This window comes from Salmo salar, chromosome 17 (genome assembly GCF_965601325.2).
Source record: "Salmo salar chromosome 17, fSalSal1, whole genome shotgun sequence".
In the NCBI taxonomy this organism is placed as follows: domain Eukaryota; kingdom Metazoa; phylum Chordata; class Actinopteri; order Salmoniformes; family Salmonidae; genus Salmo; species Salmo salar.
This window is the reverse complement of record NC_138307.1, coordinates 16,180,772-16,203,173: the sequence shown is the minus strand read 5'-3', so window position 1 is coordinate 16,203,173 and position 22,402 is coordinate 16,180,772. Positions and strand designations below refer to the sequence as shown.

The 22,402-nt window shown below is 45.5% G+C and overlaps 1 protein-coding gene across 1 annotated transcript; it reads right to left on the bottom strand.

Moving 5' to 3' along the window:
- Nucleotides 1-53: 53 nt before the first annotated feature.
- LOC106575452 (ephrin-A2) lies at nt 54-21,597 on the bottom strand. Its single transcript, XM_014151953.3, has 4 exons — nt 19,874-21,597; nt 3,625-3,917; nt 2,758-2,823; nt 54-1,051 (listed from the first exon to the last, which is right to left on the bottom strand). The coding sequence occupies exons 1-4, from the start codon at nt 20,062-20,064 to the stop codon at nt 918-920; spliced, it is 684 nt and encodes a 227-aa protein (XP_014007428.1). The 5' UTR covers nt 20,065-21,597; the 3' UTR covers nt 54-917.
- Nucleotides 21,598-22,402: the final 805 nt, after the last annotated feature.

Below are 22,402 nucleotides of genomic sequence, written 5' to 3'. Positions count from 1 at the left end.
GCCTTAGCGTAAATGCTGTACATGATAGAACCAACTACCAGCGGATTACACACACTAAGACACGCAACATCAGAGGAACAGAATACTGAGTCATCATCAACGGTTTTAGGGTTAGAGAATAAAGTAGGGACCAAACTTTCCTTTCTCTCTCTCTCTCTCTCTCTCTCTCTCTCTCTCTCTCTCTCTCTTTCTCTCTCTCTCTCATATATTAATAATTGATGGTGCTTTTAAACGGAACAAAAATAAGATGAAACAGGGTAGAAACGTGTTCTTGTTTGTTTGTGTATGTGTGTGAATACAGTGCTTTCTCATTATGTTCCCTTCCCGACATTAAAGAAGTCTCGGTCCCCAGAGACTCTTTTTCTTTCTCTCTCCTTTTCTTTGTTTAGTTCCCTCTCCCCTTCCTTCTCCTCTTCCCTCTGTGGGCTGGGGGTTGCAGCAGTAAATATAGTTGAGTCGTGTCTCTGTCCATCAGAAGCTTCTGAGTGTCAGATCAGAATCTGCACTTTGGAAGTCTAATTAACTGTCCATTTCAAATAAAACCATGACATCATCCGTAGAACCATCTTCAATTAAATTATATGTGATCATGTAAACATAACAGAAACACCATCAGTTTAGTTAGTTCCGTCCAGATTCACAGTGGTCATGCATGTGTGTGTCCAGCCAACTACCACCACCCCCCATCCATGTCCCTTCAGACACCCCAGGGGGGTTAGGGTTAAGTTTAGACTAGGGGCTCTTCATCCATGAATTAGCCCAGGGGCTGTAAATGCTTGTCCTGGGGACCCACAGTGGTTTTTAATCCAGGACTGAAAGATAGTTTCTCCCTGAGCGTGTGGGAGTTTGAGGGACAGCCAGCCAGGCAGTCTTCCAGCAAAGACTCTGTTCTAGGTCTTGCTCCAGTGGAGGGGGAGTCACAGCGATGAGAGGGAGCCCAGTAGCAGTGAGGCCAGGCTGGCTATTAGGGCTGGGGCTAGCAGGGACTCTGGGCTCCAGTCTGCAGCTCCATCAGTCAGAAAGGCCTCTGGAGAGTCAAACCCTGAACTGCCTGGAACAGACAGAGAGAATGACAGCATGACTCAACAGAGAGCGAAAACACTGAAGTCTGAACAGACGGAGAGAAATAAAACATCTGAAAGGAGAGATAGGACAGAATAGCACAGAGAGAAAGAGGCAGAGCGGGGGGGCGGCAGAGAGGGGGCCGTGATCTGAAAGGAGAGATAGGACAGAATAGCACAGAGAGAAAGAAAAGGCCAGAATGATCTGAAGGAGAGATAGGACAGAATAGAACAGAGAGAAAGAGAAGGCCAGAATGATCTGAAAGGAGAGATAGGACAGAATAGCACAGGGGGGCCAGAGACGAAGGAGAGAAGGCGGCACGAGAGGGGCCGTGATCTGAAAGGAGAGATAGGACAGAATAGAACAGAGAGAAAGAGAAGGCCAGAACGATCTGAAAGCGGAGAGAAAATGATGGAAGCATTTGAAAGTAGAGTGAAAGAAATCTAAACAACCAACTGATTGGAGAGAGAGAACAACAGAATGGAGAGAAAATGACTAAAATAGACAGAAAATAACAGGAATAATAATAAGAAATTGTTGGCGTTCCAGATACAGCAACAGAGAAAGAGAATGAGAGAAAGAGTATAAGAGGAGAAAGAGAGAGAGGAGACTAATGTTGCCAAGACCTCAGCAGGGGGTTTAGGCAACCTTATTACAGTTTAATACAGTTGTACACACACAGTGATAATTGTAGAAAGACTTTAGAAGAAGATGAGGTTTATGTCAGAGTCAGAAGAAACTAGTAATTACAGAGGAGAGGAGTCATGTCTCTAGGAACTAAATTAAATGGAGAGGAGTCATGTCTCTATTAGGAACTACATTGAAAGGAAAGGAGTCATGTCTCTATTAGGAACTACATTTAAAGGAGAGGAGTCATGTCTCTATTAGGAACTACAGTTAAAGGAGAGGAGTCATGTCTCTATTAGGAACTACATTGAAAGGAGAGGAGTCATGTCTCTAGGAACTAAATTAAATGGAGAGGAGTCATGTCTCTATTAGGAACTACATTGAAAGGAGAGGAGTCATGTCTATTAGGAACTACATTTAAAGGAGAGGAGTCATGTCTCTATTAGGAACTACATTGAAAGGAGAGGAGTCATGTCTCTATTAGGAACTACATTTAAAGGAGAGGAGTCATGTCTCTATTAGGAACTACATTGAAAGGAGAGGAGTCATGTCTCTATTAGGAACTACATTTAAAGGAGAGGAGTCACGTCTCTATTAGGAACTACATTTAAAGGAGAGGAGTCATGTCTCTAGGAACTAAATTAAATGGAGAGGAGTCATGTCTCTATTAGGAACTACATTTAAAGGAGAGGAGTCATGTCTCTATTAGGAACTACATTGAAATGAGAGGAGTCATGTCTCTATTAGGAACTACATTGAAATGAGAGGAGTCATGTCTCTATTAGGAACTACATTGAAAGTAGAGGAGTCATGTCTATTTTGGGAACTTAACTTAAAGGAGAGGAGTTATATCTCTATTAGGAACTAAATTTAAAGGAGAGGAGTCGTCTCTATACATTTAAAGGAGCGGAGTCGTCTCTATTAGGAACTACATTTCAAGGGGAGGAGTTATGTCTCTATTAGGAACTTGAAGGAGAGGATTTCTGTCTGTCTTTCTACTGTCCTGTCTTCTCTCTGTGTTTGTGTGTGTGTGTGTGTGTGTGTGTGTGTAGTTAGAGCGTGACTTACCTGGGGGTCTGACATACACCTTCAGCCTCAGACACGGCCTCCCTACATGGTTGGGATGAGGAGACGCTGACAGAGAGAAAGAGGGAGGGAAAGAAAATGAGATGGAGATAGGTTGTAGTTTGCTATGTCGGTTACGCCACTGTGAATGGGGTTCAGGTTAGACCTGGGTGATCCCACTACATCTGGTGTCCATGAGGTTGAAAGGGAGATACACACACACACACACACACACACACACACACACACACACACACACACACACACACACACACACACACACACACACACACACACACACAGTGAGAGGATAAGAAGAGCCAAGTCTGACCTCAGAGCAACATCATACAAATCTGCAGCTCAGAGGAAATAACCATGACCCTTCCTCTTCCCTCCCTCCCTCTACCTTTCTCTCGTTCCTCCTCTTCTCTCTCTCTCCTCATAGCAGTAGTAATACATATACTAGTAGTTGTACTGTAGCAGTAAGAGGAGTAAATCCTAACTTACATTGAAGTCAAAAATTGTACTTCATGCATTCATGTCAAATTCGACTTAAATGGAAATTTCAACTCACCCCATAATATGTTGTTGTTGTACTGCAGTAGTACGACATATTTCTCACATTTATAGTAGTAGTACGGTAGTAGTACAAGATATTACTCACATTTATAGTAGTAGTACTGTAGTAATACAAGATATTACTCACATTTATAGTAGTGTTACTGTAGTAGTACAAGATATTACTGACATTTATAGTGGTAGTACTGTAGTAGTACAAGATATTACTCACATTTATAGTCGTAGTACTGTAGTAGTACAAAATATTGCTCACATATTAGTTATATTGTAGTGATATGATATATTACGCACAGATATAGTAGTATTCGTGTCCTGGCCTGAACTCGAAGCCCAGGGAGAAAGGCGTAAACAGCTGGAACTTTTCTGAGAAGCGCAGGGGACCGTCAGGACCGGTAGGTCGGTTGCACTCCCAGCGTTTGAACCCCCTCATCCTGTGTTGACAGGAAGTGTACCCCTCGTGGTTGACCATGAACAGGATATAGCGTTCCATTCGACCGTGAGCCGGAGGGCCATTGCTGTAGAATGGACAGTAGATGTCGAGGTAGTCATTTATACTGACCGCAACCCTGTAGTCATGGTGGAACCTAGACCGCAACACAACAACATGGTTAAAACACTGCCACAACACAACCACAACAAAACCACAGGGTTAGGATTGATTTACACTGCTTTCTCTTTCCATCTAGCTGTCCCTCGGTCTCTCTCTGTTTCTCTCTTTCTCTCTCTCCTTGCTTCTGTTTCTCTCTCTCTCACACTCCTCATATCTCTCTCCAACTCCCTGTCCTCCACCATCTATATCCTCTATCCCCTCATATCTCCCCTCTCCCCCATCTGTTGTCTCTCTGTAAGCATTAATCAGAGTGCTCAACCACCGTGACCAAGCGGATACACACACACACACACATTACACAAAGATACAAACGCATGCGCACAACTCTACTTTCTGCTGAAAATGTATGTGGGTCTTTCTATAAATAATGAGGCCAGTGTGACATTGGGCAAAACATTTCTAAATGGTTTGAAACAAGATCAAAGGATTTTCATGCAGTTCCAGATGTGTACTTAGAGGAATAAAAGGGAATACATGCAAATTAGCCCATTACTCCACCTATACAACAACACAGGACTAGGACTATACATCCTTTAAGTAGGGTTCACACAGACACTGGCAAGTCTAATTCAAGGACGTTCAGGGTTTCAAGCACTCTATTGTCCTTTTCAAGGATCTCAACAATGTTAAACAATTGTATAACTTATATAATTGTACATGTAGGGCCTAATATAGAACCCCCATCCACCCAAAAAGTGCAAAAGAAAAAGTAGGTCATTACCACTTTAAGAAAAATATTTTTTTTAGGCCTTGATATTCTAATTATTATTATTACATTCTAAAATATGTGAGAATAATGTGGACATTGCCTGACTAAATAGATTGGATGTATGCATGGCGATTTTTCAGTAGATGTTGTCAACCTCATAACAACTGTACGTGATTTTACGGCAGCATAGTTGCAGCGGGAAACAAACGAAAGTGGCAAAAACGGATAAAAAATGAAATCACAGATAATTATATGGGAGCAGGAGAATTTATAAATTGGCTACAATAATTAGAAGTAATTTTCAAGCACCAAATTGAGGAAATGTCAGATTTTCAACTCAAGGTAGGCATATTCTAGTGCTTGAATTGCTGAGCTCCAAACTCATGTTCAAGTGGGCTACTTCAAGCCCCTTGTTGTTTAAAATGGCAGGTGTAACATGGAAAATAAAATGGATTTGTCATGTTATTTCATTACCAGATCATGTTGTGAATAAGCCCACTAGGCTATGTAATTTGTCGTCATTATATCCAGAATAACTAATAGGAAGAGTGTTGGGTGTTGCGCAATAGTCTATCTTACACAATTGCGCACAGCTAGACTCAGGAATGAGACACCAAAATATTCTGGACCTACAGTACCAGGCAAAGGTTTGGACACCTACTCATTCAAGGGTTTTTCTTTATTTTTACTATTTTCTACATTGTAGAATAATAGTGAAGACAACAAAACTATGAAATAACACATTTGGAATCATGTAGTAACCCAAAATGTGTTCTTCGAAGTAGTCACCCTTTGCCTTGATGACAGCTTTGCAAGCTCTGATCCCCCCTTATACTGTGTATGATCCCCCCCTTATACTGTATCTTAATGTAATGACATGAAAAAAAATTGGCAGATTATTATCAATGACTTATTAAGAAGTTGTCCAGTATAAGAAATCCTCACTGGTACCCTAGTTTATAGAAAGACCCGTGTGTGTTTGCTTCATTGTGTGTGTGTGCTTCATTGTGTGCGTGTGTGTGTGAAGGGTTTAGGTTGTGAGGATTTCTTCTCTAAAACAGAAACACAGCTTTTCTCCTCCAGTGGCCAAACCTTGCCCCCCACCGATCTAGAAATAGGCATCCGCTCAGGGGGAAACACACACAGACATCAAGCGACGCCCAAAGTGTAGCAGCTCTGTTCCACTCTTTCCATTTTCAACCCTGAGAATGAAAACCAATAGTAAAATGGTCAAAAAAATGCAACTCTAGCCTCATGGGGTTTCAAATAATCATATTTTTATTTTGTTAATTTACTACCATTTATGTTCTTGACATTGCGAGCTATTCACTGGTGGAGATGTAAAAGTAATCTGAATAAGGGCTGGATTCAATCCAATCGTGCATTACAGGCAATGTTCCCACATTGCTCAATCGGAAATTACCTTTAAATGCCAAGCGTGTTTCAATGTGCGAACAGATTGTATCCCGGCCTAAGTATATTCTGTTACATACCCAATATTGGGGGTGAGTTAGAGAGAGTAGCCTAACAGGGCTGATTGAGATAGGAACAGGACTGACTGACTGACTATAGTAACAGGACTGATTGAGATAGTAACAGGACTGATTGAGATAGTAACAGGACTGATTGAGATAGAAACAGGACTGACTGCGATAGTAACAGGACTGACTGCGATAGTAACAGGACTGATTGAGATAGAAACACGACTGACTGCGATAGTAACAGGACTGACTGCGATAGTAACAGGACTGACTGCGATAGTAACAGGGCTGACTGCGATAGTAACAGGGCTGACTGCGATAGTAACAGGGCTGATAGAGATGGTAACAGGGCTGATAGAGATGGTATCAGGACTGACTGTGATAGTAACAGGGCTGATAGAGATAGTAACAGGACTGACTGAGCTATAACAGGGATGATTGGATAAGTTACATTATTGATAGAGATATTGACAGCACTAATAGAGATAGTAACATGATTGATAGAGATATTGACAGCACTAATTGAGATAGTAACATGATTGATAGAGATATTGACAGCTCTAATTATAAATAATTCTATAAAGGTAAAGAGACTTAAAGTGTATAAATAAATATTTTTCTTGTTAACAAAATAGAGTGTTGGGCAGAAGGGTAAGCTATATTCTGAATAATTCACATTAAACACACACCCACCCACACCCCCACACACACACACACACACACACACACACACACACACACACACACACACACACACACACACACACACACACACACACACACACACACACACACACACACACACACACACAGGGTAAGCTCTTGTGTGAATTATTCAGGTCAGCCAAACTGTTGCTGCTGTTGGCTGTGCTGTGTAGCTGTTTCATATTTAATGGTCCTTTTGATGTGTATTAATTAACTACTGCTAGCTCTGCTGTTTCTCTTCCTTTAAACACACACACACACACACACACACACACACACACACACACACACACACACACACACACACACACACACACACACACACACACACACACACACACACACACCCTCCTTAGCCTGTGGGCCTAATGGCGAGATGAAAGAGAGGAAAGAGGAGGAAGGGGGATACGGGGGAGGAAGAGAGATACCCCTCAACTAACTGATACAGGAGTAGCTAGGAGAGGTTGTGTCGTTAAGAAGCGATGTGTGTGTGTTCCTCTGGCGCTCTCATTTTAATCCTTGTATAGGGGTTGTGGTGGGAATCTGCACACCATGCTAAATCGATACACACCCTTTCGCTTTAAAGAGAGTGTGTGTCTGTGTGTGTCCACCTTAGTATGCAGCTCAGACATAGCGGGGGAATATTTGTACTGGGGGGTGTGGGGGGGGTTACATAAGACAGACACTTAAGTGGTTTTGACCTTGGTTACAACCCCCTCATACACACATGCACGCGCACACACACACACACACACACACAGTCATACACACACACAGTCATACACACACACACACACACACACTCAAGCACACAGTCACTCACACACAGACAGTCTCACACACACACAGTCACACACATAGTCACACAGTCACACACACACCCACCCACCCACCCATACACACACACACTAAACTTTATTTTAAGCACTGAGTGCGTACATGAAGGCAGCGTATGTGTGTGTGTGTGTGTTAATATAGATTAAGAGCCTGAAAGAGGACACATTGAACTGAGGGAAACGGGACCATATCCTTTATTCCCCCCTTTCTCTCCATTCTTGCCTTCCCCTCCTTTTCCTCTAGGTCTTACCATTCCCTTTCTCTTTCCATGACCCTCTCCACTTTCCCTCCATATTCTTCTCTTTCCTCCATCACCTTCTCTTCCCTCCATCTCCTTCTCTTTCCTCCTCTTCTCTTCCCTCCATCTCCTTATCTTCCATCCATCTCCTACTCTTTCCTCCATATCCTTCTCTTCTCTCCATCGCCTTCTCTTTCCTCCGTCTCTTCTCTTTCCTCCATCTCCTTCTCTTTCTCCTTCTCTTCCCTCCATCTCCTTCTCTTTCTTCCTTCTCTTCATCTCCTTCTCTACCCTCCATCTCCTTCTCATTTCTCCATCTTCTGTTTTCTTTTTCTTAGCAGTTGTCCTTCCTCTTCTCTAAACAGTTCCTTTTCACCATCTCTCACTCCATCCCTCAGTAAAAAGATCAGACAGGCTGTTTGCTCTCTCGCTCCCTCTCACTCCCACTCTCTCTCTCTCTCTTTCTGGCAGGATGACAGCTCTCACTCGTCCCAGGGCAGGCCCTTATGTAAACAGCCTCATCGCACTCAGGCAGTGTGTGTGTGTGTGTGTGTGTGTGTGTGTGTGTGTGTGTGTGTGTGTGTGTGTGTGTGTGTGTGTGTGTGTGTGTGTGTGTGTGTGTAAACCCCCTCATTACCATATCAAAGCCCGTGATCGCTCCTCTCCTCCCAGTGTTAGAGTGGCATATTAATAGTTGTGTAGGTTAAACTTCCAGATAAAGCAGGCTGATGAAGGTTAGTTCTCTCTGTTTGAAAGAGTTCACTTACTTGCATTTCCCTGCGGTGTGTGTGTGTGTGCCTGTGTGTGTGTGTGTGTTTGTCGATTGAAGAATATGATACAGGACTGGGCTTTGATTGGCTGACAGATTTGATTGGCTGACAGATTTGTCTTTTGATTGGTCCTACCCCGAGGCTCTCAGATGACCTTCAGCAACTTTCTCAACTTTTTTCTCTCATCCACCACTTCTCTCCTCTCATATCCCTCTACACTCTCCTCTCATATCCCTCTACGCTCTCCTCTCATATCCCTCTACGCTCTCCTCTCATATCCCTCTACGCTCTCCTCTCATATCCCTCTACGCTCTCCTCTCATATCCCTCTACGCTCTCCTCTCATATCCCTCTACGCTCTCCTCTCATATCCCTCTACGCTCTCCTCTCATATCCCTCTACGCTCTCCTCTCATATCCCTCTACGCTCTCCTCTCATATCCCTCTCCCATCTCCTTCAAATCCCTCTACACTCTCCTCTATTATCCCTCTACGCTCTCCTCTCATATCCCTCTACACTCTCCTCTCATATCCCTCTACACTCTCCTCTCATATCCCTCTACACTCTCCTCTATTATCCCTCTACACTCTCCTCTATTATCCCTCTACACTCTCCTCTCATATCCCTCTACACTCTCCTCTCATATCCCTCTACACTCTCCTCTATTATCCCTCTACACTCTCCTCTCATATCCCTCTACACTCTCTTCTCATATCCCTCTACACTCTCCTCTCATATCCCTCTACACTCTCCTCTCATATCCCTCTACACTCTCCTCTCATATCCCTCTACACTCTCCTCTCATATCCCTCTGCACTCTCCTCTCATATCCCTCTACGCTCTTCTCTCATATCCCTCTACCCTCTACGCTCTTCTCTCATATCCCTCTACCCTCTACGCTCTTCTCTCATATCCCTCTCTCCTCTCCGGGACTAGTTTTGTACGGTACTTCCCCTCCCGGGTATGAGAGGGTTGGGGAAGCTTATTGAAATAAATTGACTAAAAGTATGTAACTGCTCCAGTGATTCTGATGAAATTGAATAATTGAATCTCACAGTAGATGCTTCATATTTGTCTGATTGACTGACGACTAACTAACTGATTAAACAACTGACATAAACATAAGAGTTTTCCCCTCATTCCTGCCCCACCCTTCTCTCTCTCTCCCTCCATTCCTCTCTCCACCCACCCATCCTGATGTGTGTCTACTGCAGTAGCCTGACTTAATCACTCAAAGCTGGAAAACACTTAGAGGCTCTTCACTAAATCCATATCGAACACACACACACATCCATATCAAAATGAGGTTATATCTGCGGGCAGTTTGCCACATCTTTGATCAATAATATAATTTCTGTTTTATTAATAACTCCAAACACTGACATGCCCCGTAAGCACTTTACCAGAAAACAAACAACCATAACCCCCTTCTGCCCCCAACCCTTTACCAGACAACAACTAACCCAACCCTTTACCAGACAATCACCACCCCAGCCCTTCATCAGATAAACACCAACCCAACACTCTAGCAGACACCCACCACCCCAACCCTTTACCAGACAACCACCGACACAACCCTTTACCAGACAACCACCACCCCAGCCCTTCATCAGATAAACACCAACCCAACACTCTAGCAGACTGTCACAAAAAGAGCCGTGTTGAATAGACCAAACTGCAGCGGGAATATGGATGCTCATGTTTTAATTCAAAAAAGGAGTAACGCATCCACTGGAAAACAATATACACGACAGGAACAGTTTTGCAGGCACACAACACGCAGTGCAAAAAACAACTACCCACGAAAACCAAACAAACACACACCTACTTATGGGACTCCCAATCAGAGGCAACTAGAAACACCTGCCTCCAATTGAGAGTCCAGCACCCAAAACTACACATAGAAAAACAAACCTAGAACCTATACCAAACTAATACACCCCACTACACCACACACAAAACCCCATAATACAAAACAAATATACCTCTGCCACGTCCTGACCAAATATAATAGAAATAATACCTAAATATTGGTCAGGACGTGACATTACCCCCCCCTAAAGGTGCAGACCCCGGAATGCACCTTAAAAGAAAACACAAAAAAATCCCCATTACCCCAACAAAACCAAAAAGCAATACCCCCTAAACAATAAGGGAGGGAAGGGAGGGTGGCTGCCGTCAACGACGGCACTGTGCTACACCCTCCCTCCCCAACCCACCTATCCTGGAGGTGGCTCCGGTGCAGGACGTGGACCCTGCTCCACCCTCGGCGTCGCCCACTTCGGTGGAGCCGATAGCTGCGCCAGGCAGACGGACCACTCGGGCCGGAGGACAGGAGGGCCCCTCGGGCCGGGCCGGGGGACAGGAGGGCCCCTCGGGCCGGGCCGGAGGGCAGGAGGGCCCCTCGGGCCGGGCCGGAGGGCAGGAGGGCCACTCTGGCAGAACCGGGCAGTCTGGCCACTCTGGCAGAACCGGGCAGTCTGGCCACTCTGGCAGAACCGGGCAGTCTGGCCACTCTGGCAGAACCGGGCAGTCTGGCCACTCGGGCAGTCTGGCCACTCTGGCAGAACCGGGCAGTCTGGCCACTCTGGCAGAACCGGGCAGTCTGGCCACTCTGGCAGAACCGGGCAGTCTGGCCACTCTGGCAGAACCGGGCAGTCTGGCCACTCCGGCAGTTCAGGGCAGTCTGGCCTCTCCGGCAGTTCAGGGCAGTCTGACCTCTCCGGCAGTTCAGGGCAGTCTGACCTCTCCGGCAGTTCAGGGCAGTCTGACCTCTCTGACGACTGTTGACTGGCGGGCAGCTCTGACGACTGTTGACTGGCGGGCAGCTCTGACGACTGTTGACTGGCGGGCAGCTCTGACGACTGTTGACTGGCGGGCAGCTCTGACGACTGTTGACTGGCGGGCAGCTCTGACGACTGTTGACTGGCGGGCAGCTCTGACGACTGTTGACTGGCGGGCAGCTCTGACGACTGTTGACTGGCGGGCAGCTCTGACGACTGTTGACTGGCGGGCAGCTCTGACGACTGTTGACTGGCGGGCAGCTCTGGTGACTGTTGACTGGCGAGGCTGGGTTGACACACTAGACTCCTGATGCGTGGGGCTGGTATAGGACGTGCCAGCCTGGAGACACGCACCTCCATGCTAGTGCGTCTGGCGGGAAACACCGGACCGAAAGGGCGCACTGGCGGTCTTGAGCGCAGGGTTGGCATCACCCCTTCCGGCTCGATGCCTACTTCGCCCTGGCACATGCGGGGCGCTGGTACCTTGCCTACCGGCCTGAAAATCCCAGGCCTCACCACAGCCCCAACCCCAAAGCACGGGACCTGTCCAGTCTGCCCTACAAGGGTACGGGGAGCTGGCCTGGGGCTGTAATCTCGCCCCGCCAAATAGCCCTTGTGCCCCCCCCTAAAAAATTCTTGGGGCTGCCTCCAACATTCCTCCCTCACTTGCCTCTGTCCTCTTCTCCGCTGCTTGGTCCTTTGGTGGTGGGTAGTTCTGTCACAAAAAGAGCCGTGTTGAATAGACCAAACTGCAGCGGGAATATGGATGCTCATGTTTTAATTCAAAAAAGGAGTAACGCATCCACTGGAAAACAATATACACGACAGGAACAGTTTTGCAGGCACACAACACGCAGTGCAAAAAACAACTACCCACGAAAACCAAACAAACACACACCTACTTATGGGACTCCCAATCAGAGGCAACTAGAAACACCTGCCTCCAATTGAGAGTCCAGCACCCAAAACTACACATAGAAAAACAAACCTAGAACCTATACCAAACTAATACACCCCACTACACCACACACAAAACCCCATAATACAAAACAAATATACCTCTGCCACGTCCTGACCAAATATAATAGAAATAATACCTAAATATTGGTCAGGACGTGACACAGACACCCACCACCCCAACCCTTTACCAGACAACAACTAACCCAACCCTTTACCAGACAATCACCACCCCAGCCCTTCATCAGATAAACACCAACCCAACACTCTAGCAGACACCCACCACCCCAACCCTTTACCAGACAACCACCGACACAACCCTTTACCAGACAACCACCAACCCAACACTTTACCAGAGAAACCACCAACCCTTTACCAGACAACCACCACCTATAGAGGATTCTCTACCCAGACAACCACCACCTATAGAGGATTCTCTACCCAGACAACCACCATCTATAGAGGATTCTCTAACCAGACAACCACCATCTATAGAGGATTATCTAACCAGACAACCACCACCTATAGGGGATTCTCTAACCAGACAACCACCACCTATAGGGGATTCTCTACCCAGACAACCACCACCTATAGGGGATTCTCTACCCAGACAACCACCATCTATAGAGGATTCTCTACCCAGACAACCACCATCTATAGAGGATTCTCTACCCAGACAACCACCACCTATAGGGGATTCTCCACCCAGACAACCACCACCTATAGGGGATTCTCTACCCAGACAACCACCATCTATAGGGGATTCTCTACCCAGACAACCACCACCTATAGGGGATTCTCTACCCAGACAACCACCACCTATAGGGGATTCTCTACCCAGACAACCACCACCTATAGGGGATTCTCTACCCAGACAACCACCACCTATAGGGGATTCTCTACCCAGACAACCACCATCTATAGGGGATTCTCTACCCAGACAACCACCACCTATAGGGGATTCTCTACCCAGACAACCACCACCTATAGGGGATTCTCTACCCAGACAACCACCACCTATAGGGGATTCTCTACCCAGACAACCACCACCTATAGAGGATTCTCTAACCAGACAACCAGCATCATTTCTAATTTTTCTGTCTCACTGTATAAACTTCCTCTTTTTCTCTTCAAATGATTTAACACATTTCTACTTTTAACCCTCTTATGTCTCTCAGCTTTCGCTACTGAAATGTCGTCTTGAGGATTAATAAAGTATTAACTTATCAGCCTATACATTTGAAAGTCTAAGTGATTTGACGGTAGTTTAGAGAAAGCATTTGGCTAATAACACTTTTATCAATGTCTATGTACAGAACATAGAACATTTCTAAATCATTTGACACTCTTGTAGTGTAGATGGATCATTAATACATTATTTATCCATCTGACTGTGTAAAAAAATATAAAGTATAAATGATTTGTAGAGCACAGGGTTACAGCTGAGGTTAGTGTGTGGGGGGGGGGGGGGTAGAGCTAGGCTTAGAGACGAATGTGGAAGCATTACAGGAGATGTTCTTCTTCACAGCTGAAACATGTTAAAGCGAAATAGCACAGTGCACGCATGCACGCACACACACCTGAATGAGGATGGCAGAGAGAACATGAATTATTCATCCAGGCAGTCTCTCCGAATTAGTGAGAAAGGAGGGAGAGAGAGATTGTGCCTCATCACCTCCTCAAGACTAATAAAGACAGCAGTGAGTGTGGGGGGGGGGTTAATTCCCTTTCTCCACAACCAGAGAGAAAACAGTCTGAACTTTGAACCAATGAGGAGATGTTGCTGGGAGCATTTCCTCACCAGCTGTGGCACACACACACACGCATCTCTGAAAACATCTCTCTCTCAGACATACAAGTATTTTCTCTCTAACTGTGTTTCTCTCACAGATGTAGAAAGCAAGAAAAACTTCAGAATAATAAGCTATCAACAATCCCTTTCCAAAATACTCACACACACACACTAATGCTTAAAGTTAGTGGTTGGTCACTATGAGTAAGCACACACAAAGCGTGGATTACAGTCTGTCCTTGTCCATAGGACCGCTTTCAGGGTAAGGAAACTAATAAGGCATTTAATCATTTGGGTGAACTATCCCTTTAAGAAGCCCAGCGTAAAGCGGTTAGTAATGTTAGAAGGTAGCCGCACCGCCACTTTCTCAGCAGTCTAGTTTTTAAGACCGACCCAGTTTAGAACAGTGCACCATCTCTAACACACACACACAAAGACACACAGTTCTGGGATCTGGAAAGAAGACAGAAGTGTGCGTTTGAAGTGTGTGTGATCAAACGGTGAGTATGCAGCTCCACAGCCATACGCCACAACTCATACCTCACACACTCCTCCTGTAATCTCTTTATCTCCTCTGTCTCTATCCCCACCTTTCTAATAGTCTATTTCTTTCCTTTCTCACTCCTGTCATTTCATTGTCGTGTGTGTGGGTGGGCGTGCATCTGCGCCGAATACCTTCTTTCCATCTCTTATCTGTTTCTATGTAATATTGAATGTTTCCATCTAACATCGCTAGTATATTGTGTTTCTAATACAGTACACCAGATATCTTGTATCTATCTGCTATCTTTGACATTTACTATCAGGTATTGTATAGATCAATTAAAACAAAGAAGGCTATGAAGTTATATAATGTGTGTCCCTCAGTATTATGTCATTGGTGTTACCGCCTTGAAAATCAATGATTAAAAAGATATACAAGGACCTTGAGCATTCTCTCCAGTGGCAAACTTATCGGGGATGGGTCTATATTAAATCAAATTATTAGCTAAACACACCCTTTTAGTATGTCATACATTTGAGGATTCAGTTAATCATGTGGTGTGTCTCAATCCAAAGTGCCACTTGGTGTTAGTGAATTGAAATGAAGGGAAATAACATTGTGAGCAAAATGATTAATCATATCACTTCAGTACATTCTTTTTAAAGGATTGATGACGTTAGATTTCAGCATTTGTGGTCTCCATTTCAGAAAAACCTGAACCTAAAATGTCTCATTGTGTAACAATGTGTGCTGAGAGTCGGGAAGCAAGGAGTGAGTGTTTTAATAAATAAACACAACTAAATACAAAAACAAGAAACACAAACAACGCATAGACATGACACTGGAACAGAAACAATGATGACTGGGGAAGGAAGTGACATATATAGGGAAGGTAATCAGGGAAGTGATGGAGTCCAGGTGAGTCTGATGAGGCGCTGGTGCGCGTAACGATGGTGACAGGTGTGCTCCATAACGAGCAGCCTGGTGAGCTAGAGGCCGGAGAGGGAGCACACGTGACACATTGGTGTTACCCTCATTGGTGTTAATACTCCTACTGGTGGCACAATGTTATCATAATGGTAAACGTTATTTAAAGTCATTAAGGTAACATATTAGTTGATTTAAAATGGGAAGATGTAACTAAATACATTTAAATAAATACACATCTAGAAGAATGAAGTACTTTTTTTCCCAAAGTGCCATGTCCAATTGTCACCGTAATTCAAGAAGGACCTGTCAGTGAAGCGAGATCAGATTAAGAATAAGGGGATATTTCAGACAAGTGCCTCCATCTTTTAAAACATATAATGAGTGGTGATGTGATTGCAATATCAAACACACACACACCACTAAAAACAGAGATTTCCTGACAAAGTTTGCTGAGTGAAAGTTGTTCTGAGTCCTGACCTTAAATGTTTTACAGATATTTAACATCACCTGTGAAGCTAAACCAAGTGGAAAACAGATTGTGTACACCAGCAAAACATCTCTTCCTGTCTCTCTACCACATAATATCTCTCATCCACCTCTCGCTTCACAACTCTTCTTCTCTCCTTACAACCCCTGTCTCCCTCCCTCCCTCCCTCCCTCCCTCCCTCCCTCCCTCCCTCTCTCTCTCTCTCTGTAAAATGGTGTACTGAGAGCTCACACACACACACCAGAAGCTTTGATTATTGTATTGTAATCAAGTCAGAGATGTTAACAGGCTTTTGTTGTCTTGTCTCCTGTTTATTTTCTATTGTTTAGACGTGTTTGTCATAACTGGTGTACATCAGTCATAGTGGGAATAAAAGGTAGACAGACACAGACAGACAGACAGGCAGACAGAGGCTGTTTCATTTCGAACAGAGAAGACAGTAAGATAGAGAGCAGGCAGACACACACACAAACACACAGAGGTTTGCTGTTACATGTAAGTGTATAGTACAGATGTGTGTCAGAACAAACTGAAAGATATATCTGTGTATGTCACAGGGGACAGTAGAGAAAGTGTGTGTGTGTGTGTGTGTGTGTGTGTGTGTGTGTGTGTGTGTGTGTGTGTGTGTGTGTGTGTGTGTGTGTGTGTGTGTGTGTGTGTGTGTGTGTGTGTGTGTGTGTGTGTGTGTATACACTGCTCAAAAAAATAAAGGGAACACTTAAACAACACAATGTAACTCCAAGTCAATCACACTTCTGTGAAATCAAACTGTCCACTTAGGAAGCAACACTGATTGACAATACATTTCACATGCTGTTGTGCAAATGGAATAGACAACAGGTGGAAATTATAGGCAATAAGCAAGACACCCCCAATAAAGGAGTGGTTCTGCAGGTGGTGACCACAGACCACTTCTCAGTTCCTATGCTTCCTGGCTGATGTTTTGGTCACTTTTGAATGCTGGCGGTGCTTTCACTCTAGTGGTAGCATGAGACAGAGTCTACAACCCACACAAGTGGCTCAGGTAGTGCAGCTCATCCAGGATGGCACATCAATGCGAGCTGTGGCAAGAAGGTTTGCTGTGTCTGTCAGCGTAGTGTCCAGAGCATGGAGGCGCTACCAGGCGACAGGCCAGTACATCAGGAGACGTGGAGGAGGCCGTAGGAGGGCAACAGCCCAGCAGCAGGACCGCTACCTCCGCCTTTGTGCAAGGAGGAGCAGGAGGAGCACTGCCAGAGCCCTGCAAAATGACCTCCAGCAGGCCACAAATGTGCATGTGTCTGCTCAAACGGTCAGAAACAGACTCCATGTGGGTGGTACGAGGGCCCGACATCCACAGGTGGGGGTTGTGCTTACAGCCCAACACCGTGCAGGACGTTTGGCATTTGCCAGAGAACACCAAGATTGGCAAATTCGCCACTGACGCCCTGTGCTCTTCATAGATGAAAGCAGGTTCACACTGAGCACGTGACAGAGTCTGGAGACGCCGTGGAGAACGTTCTGCTGCCTGCAACATCCTCCAGCATGACCGGTTTGGCGGTGGGTCAGTCATGCTGTGGGGTGGCATTTCTTTGGGGGACTGCAGAGACCTCCATGTGCTCGCCAGAGGTAGCCTGACTGCCATTAGGTACCGAGATGAGATCCTCAGACCCCTTGTGAGACCATATGCTGGTGCGGTTGGCCCTGGGTTCCTCCTAATGCAAGACAATGTTAGACCTCATGTGGCTGGAGTGTGTCAGCAGTTCCTGCAAGAGGAAGGCATTGATGCTATGGACTGGCCCGCCCGTTCCCCAGACCTGAATCCAATTGAGCACATCTGGGACATCATGTCTCGCTCCATCCACCAACGCCACGTTGCACCACAGACTGTCCAGGAGTTGGCGGATGCTTTAGTCCAGGTCTGGGAGGAGATCCCTCAGGAGACCATCCGCCACCTCATCAGGAGCATGCCCAGGCGTTGTAGGGAGGTCATACAGGCACGTGGAGGCCACACACACTACTGAGCCTCATTTTGACTTATTTTAAGGACATTACATCAAAGTTGGATCAGCCTGTAGTGTGGTTTTCCACTTTAATTTTGAGTGTGACTCCAAATCCAGACCTCCATGGGTTGATAAATTGGATTTCCATTGATTCTTTGTGTGTGATTTTGTTGTCAGCACATTCAACTATGTAAAGAAAAAAGTATTTAATAAGATTATTTCTTTCATTCAGATCTAGGATGTGTTGTTTAAGTGTTCCCTTTATTTTTTTGAGCAGTGTATATATTTTTTGGGAAAAGGGCAAGACAGATACATGGATGTGAATGTGCCGCAGGGGACAGGAGAGACTGCACATGGCTAAGTCTGTGTGTCTGACACAGTTGAGAGGAGAGTAGGCCTTTCTGCGCACACACACACACACACACACTAGCTACTATCATCTCCTTTCAGTCTTTCTCTGAGGACATCCATCCCATAGCATGAAACCCTCTGCAACCATTATTAGGGACCTCTGGAGGAGGATGGAGAGAACCACAAAGCCTCCCAGAAGAGAGAGGAGAAAACGTGATGGGGAGAAAACGGGATGTGGAGGACACAGGATGGGGAGAAAACGGGATGTGGAGAAAACGGGATGGTGAGGACACAGGATGGGGAGAAAACGGGATGGGAGGACACGGGATAGGGAGGAAACGGGATGTGGAGGACACAGGATGGGGAGAAAACGGGATGGGGAGGACACGGGATGAGGGGGAAAACGGGATGAGGGAGAAAACGGGATAGGAAGGACACAGGATAAGGAGAAAACAGGATGGGGAGGAAACGGGATGGAGAGAAAAAGGGATGGGGAGGACACGGGATGAGGAGGACACGGGATCAGGAGGAAATGGGATGGCGAGAAAACGGGGTGGGGAGGAAACAGGATCAGGAGGAAATGCGATGGCGAGAAAACGGGATGGGGAGGAAAAAGGGAGGAGAAGAATATAATTACTTTGAAGGATCAACCCTGGGATTAGATTTGGCTATTCTCTGAGGCTAGAGAGACAGGATGCGTGTGTTTCGCAAAAACAAAGCTGTGTGTGTGTGGTTTGAAACTCATCTCCTGTTCATTTGTTTCTGTATAAACAAACTTTTCTATCAACCTCCCATCACACATTAATTCAGCAATATAACAATAGCATTGCACAAACAAAGCAGGTTGTCTGATGTAGCACGTTGACAGAGGGAGGAGGGGAAGAGCAGAATGAGAAAGGAAAAAAAGAAAGAAAGAGACGGAGAGAAAAAGAGAGGAGAGTCTTCCTCCTTGCCTGTTAAATATTTGAGCACTTGTGGAGAGACAGAGCTGTTAGCTGAACTAAATCAGCAGCGTCGGTGTGTGTGTGTTGCAGGGGGAGACAGGGCTGTTAGCCGGTTAGTGGTAATTCAACCGTGATAGAGTGGGAGCACTTTCACTGTTTATATATGTACCTGAGAGAGAGAGAAGGGATGTAGGGAGGGGGAGGCAGGGAGGGAGAGGGAGGCTGTCCAGTCTGTCAGAATTCATTAGACTGACAGAGCGAGGCTGCTCTGCACCATGTCAATGAGACCCAGCTAACCACAGCAGTGTGTGCGTGTGTGTGTTTGCGTGTGTCTATCCCCTATACTCAATAACTGGAGAGGGAGGCAGAATGAAAGAGGGAGGCATGATGCCCTCATTGTCTATCAGAGACAAAAGGAGCTTTCAGCTCAATTATAGCATCCACACAAACACACACAAACACACAGACTGTATCATCCTACCTGGGGTTTGTGCTGTTCCAGTAGACAGCATGGTGGTCGAAGATGATCTGGTCTTCAGCCCAGACGGACAGACAGGAAGACAGGACGGTCAGACACATCAGAACCACCTGCGTCACACACGTACACACACTCCTCTGACCAGGCCGAGCTGTCCACCTCACACTCCTCAAACCAGTTACACACAACATCATAGTGTCCACTTGAAGTCTACTTGTTAGATCCACCTCCACAGTAGTGTTCGCTGGTTATGTTAGCTTACAGTTGAGTTGGAATATCCAGTGCATGGACAGTCTCAATCAGTGTGGGCATTCAAAGATCCCAGTCCATTCTGATTGTTCCAGCCTGTTAGTGGAAACAGGGTGGCAGAGGTCGTAGTGTGCAGGACTTTGAATCCAGGACTTTGTAATGCGGTTTGAATCCAGGTGTGTTGTTTTAGCGTGTTTTTGTTTACGAACCTTATCCTGAACCTTTACCACTTTGCTAGCATGCCTAAAGCTAACCTTACCTTAACCAATCGCTAGCATGCCCAAACCTAACCTGTTGCGCTTGCATGTTGGGCAAATCACTCAATCTCAATCAATACAGGAAGAGTGTATATGTTCTTGCCAGGGTCTGAGACTTGTCCTCCCATCGTACAACTTGTGCTCCCCTGAATATGACATCCAAACTAGTGACTTTCATTCTCCTCAATCCACGCGTTTATCTTAAGTCCACTGTCTGTTCATTGATGATTGATTACGGTGATGAGACATTGTTATTATTTGACATATTTCTGTATTTCTATAAATACTGGCGTTGATGAATTATCAGCCATCTCACGATGTCGTCCTCTCTCTTTCGATCACACACTATCAGCACAAATAGAAACCTCTTCTCTCCACTCCTCTCCTCCACTCCACAAAGAGACGCGAAGCCAAATCCAATCTGGATTTAATGTCGTCTGGGGACCGAACATCCTGACTCCCCTCAGCTCGCTGGGACTGAACTGTCTTCAGTAAGAGATCTATGGGTTCGTAACAGTTTCCTCAGGGAGTTGTTTTGGTACTGAACAGTTTCTTCAGTGAGACATGTTCCATACTGATTTTTTTTTTCAGTGAGTTATGTTCCAGTGCTGAACAGTTTCTTCAGTAAGAAATTATGTTTTGGTGCTGAAGGTTCCTCTAAGATGTTTCGGTACTGACCAGTTTCCTCACTAACATATTCTGTTTTGGTGTCGAAGGTAGATGTTGCGGTACTGACCAGTTTCTATCTGGTCCGGAACACCTCCCTTCATTAAGGGAGGTCCATTTGAATATTCTTCAGATGTTCGTTCGGGTCAATAAACCACGACAGGTTAATCGTTTCCTCAGTGAGAGTGGTTGGTTGGGTCCTGTTATTTCTGCTCGTTTTTATCACAGATCACCAGCTATCACGCTCCTCCCGTCCCAAGTTCCTCTTCTGTCTGTTTCTGCTGATTTGTATGTCAAATCCAATTAGGCTTCATGGTCCACACTCCACAATGTTCTTTACGGATCAACACACAGAGACTGGCAGAGACACACACACACACAGACTGGCAGAGAGACAGACCGACAGAGTGAATAACGTGGCGATCCTTCCAACAGTCTCTCACGGTGACAACACTCCTCGTGGTGAATCTGATTCGCAGCTCCCGCTGCTGCCAGAATCTCCTCACTGCTCGTTTTCACCTCCTTCTCTCTCTCCCTCTCCCCATCCTCCCTCTTTCTCCCTCCCTCCCTCTCCCCATCCTCCCTCTTTCTCCCTCCCTCCCTCTCCCCATCCTCCCTCTCCCCTCCCTCCCTCCCTCTCCCCATCCTCCCTCTCCCCTCCCTCCCTCCCTCTCTCACTCTGAGCTGGCGGAGTCTCTCAGTCTCTTACCTCTGGGGACAGTGTCTGACTCACTGCTCTCGCGGCACTGAAGCCGCTTAGTTCAGCTGTATTACACTGTATGTATCCACATATACATAACATGGGTTATGTCATAAGCGTCGTAAGGATTGGACCAAGGCGCAGCGGGTAAAGTGCTCATCTTCTTAATTTATTAGAAATAACACTTAAACAAAAGAAACAAACAACGAAACAGTCCCATACGGTGCACAGACTATACAGGAAATAACCACCCACAAAAAACAAGTCAAACAAACCTCAACTAAATATGGCCTCCAATTAGAGTCAACGACAACCAGCTGCCTCTAATTGGAGGTCCTACCAAAAACCAACATAGAAATAGAACACATAGAACCTAAACCAAAAACACACAAAACAAACACCCCCTGACCAAACTACAATGACAAATAACCCCTTTTACTGGTCAGGACGTGACAGGTTAGGATAATACTGACAGTGTTAGGTTAGAACATCACTGTCAATCCAGTTACTACATCTTTACAAATCAAGTCGTGTAATCAAGTTATTACTACACCTTTATTGTACAATTAAGGTATTACTACATTTGTACTGTTCCAGAATAATGTAGTTATGATTGTAGTGCATCTGTGCTGCAAGAATGTATATAATCGAAGTATTAAG

Bases quoted from the DNA above. Each gene is read 5' to 3' on its own strand.
- LOC106575452 (XM_014151953.3), bottom strand. From the start codon at position 20,064: ATGATGTTGTGTGTAACTGGTTTGAGGAGTGTGAGGTGGACAGCTCGG. The intron at 3,918-19,873 runs GTAGGATGATAC...GTTGCGGTCTAG, and splicing joins TGGAACAGCACAAACCCCAG to GTTCCACCATGACTACAGGG. The intron at 2,824-3,624 runs GTGCGTAATATA...TCTCTCTGTCAG, and splicing joins ACACGAATACTACTATATCT to CGTCTCCTCATCCCAACCAT.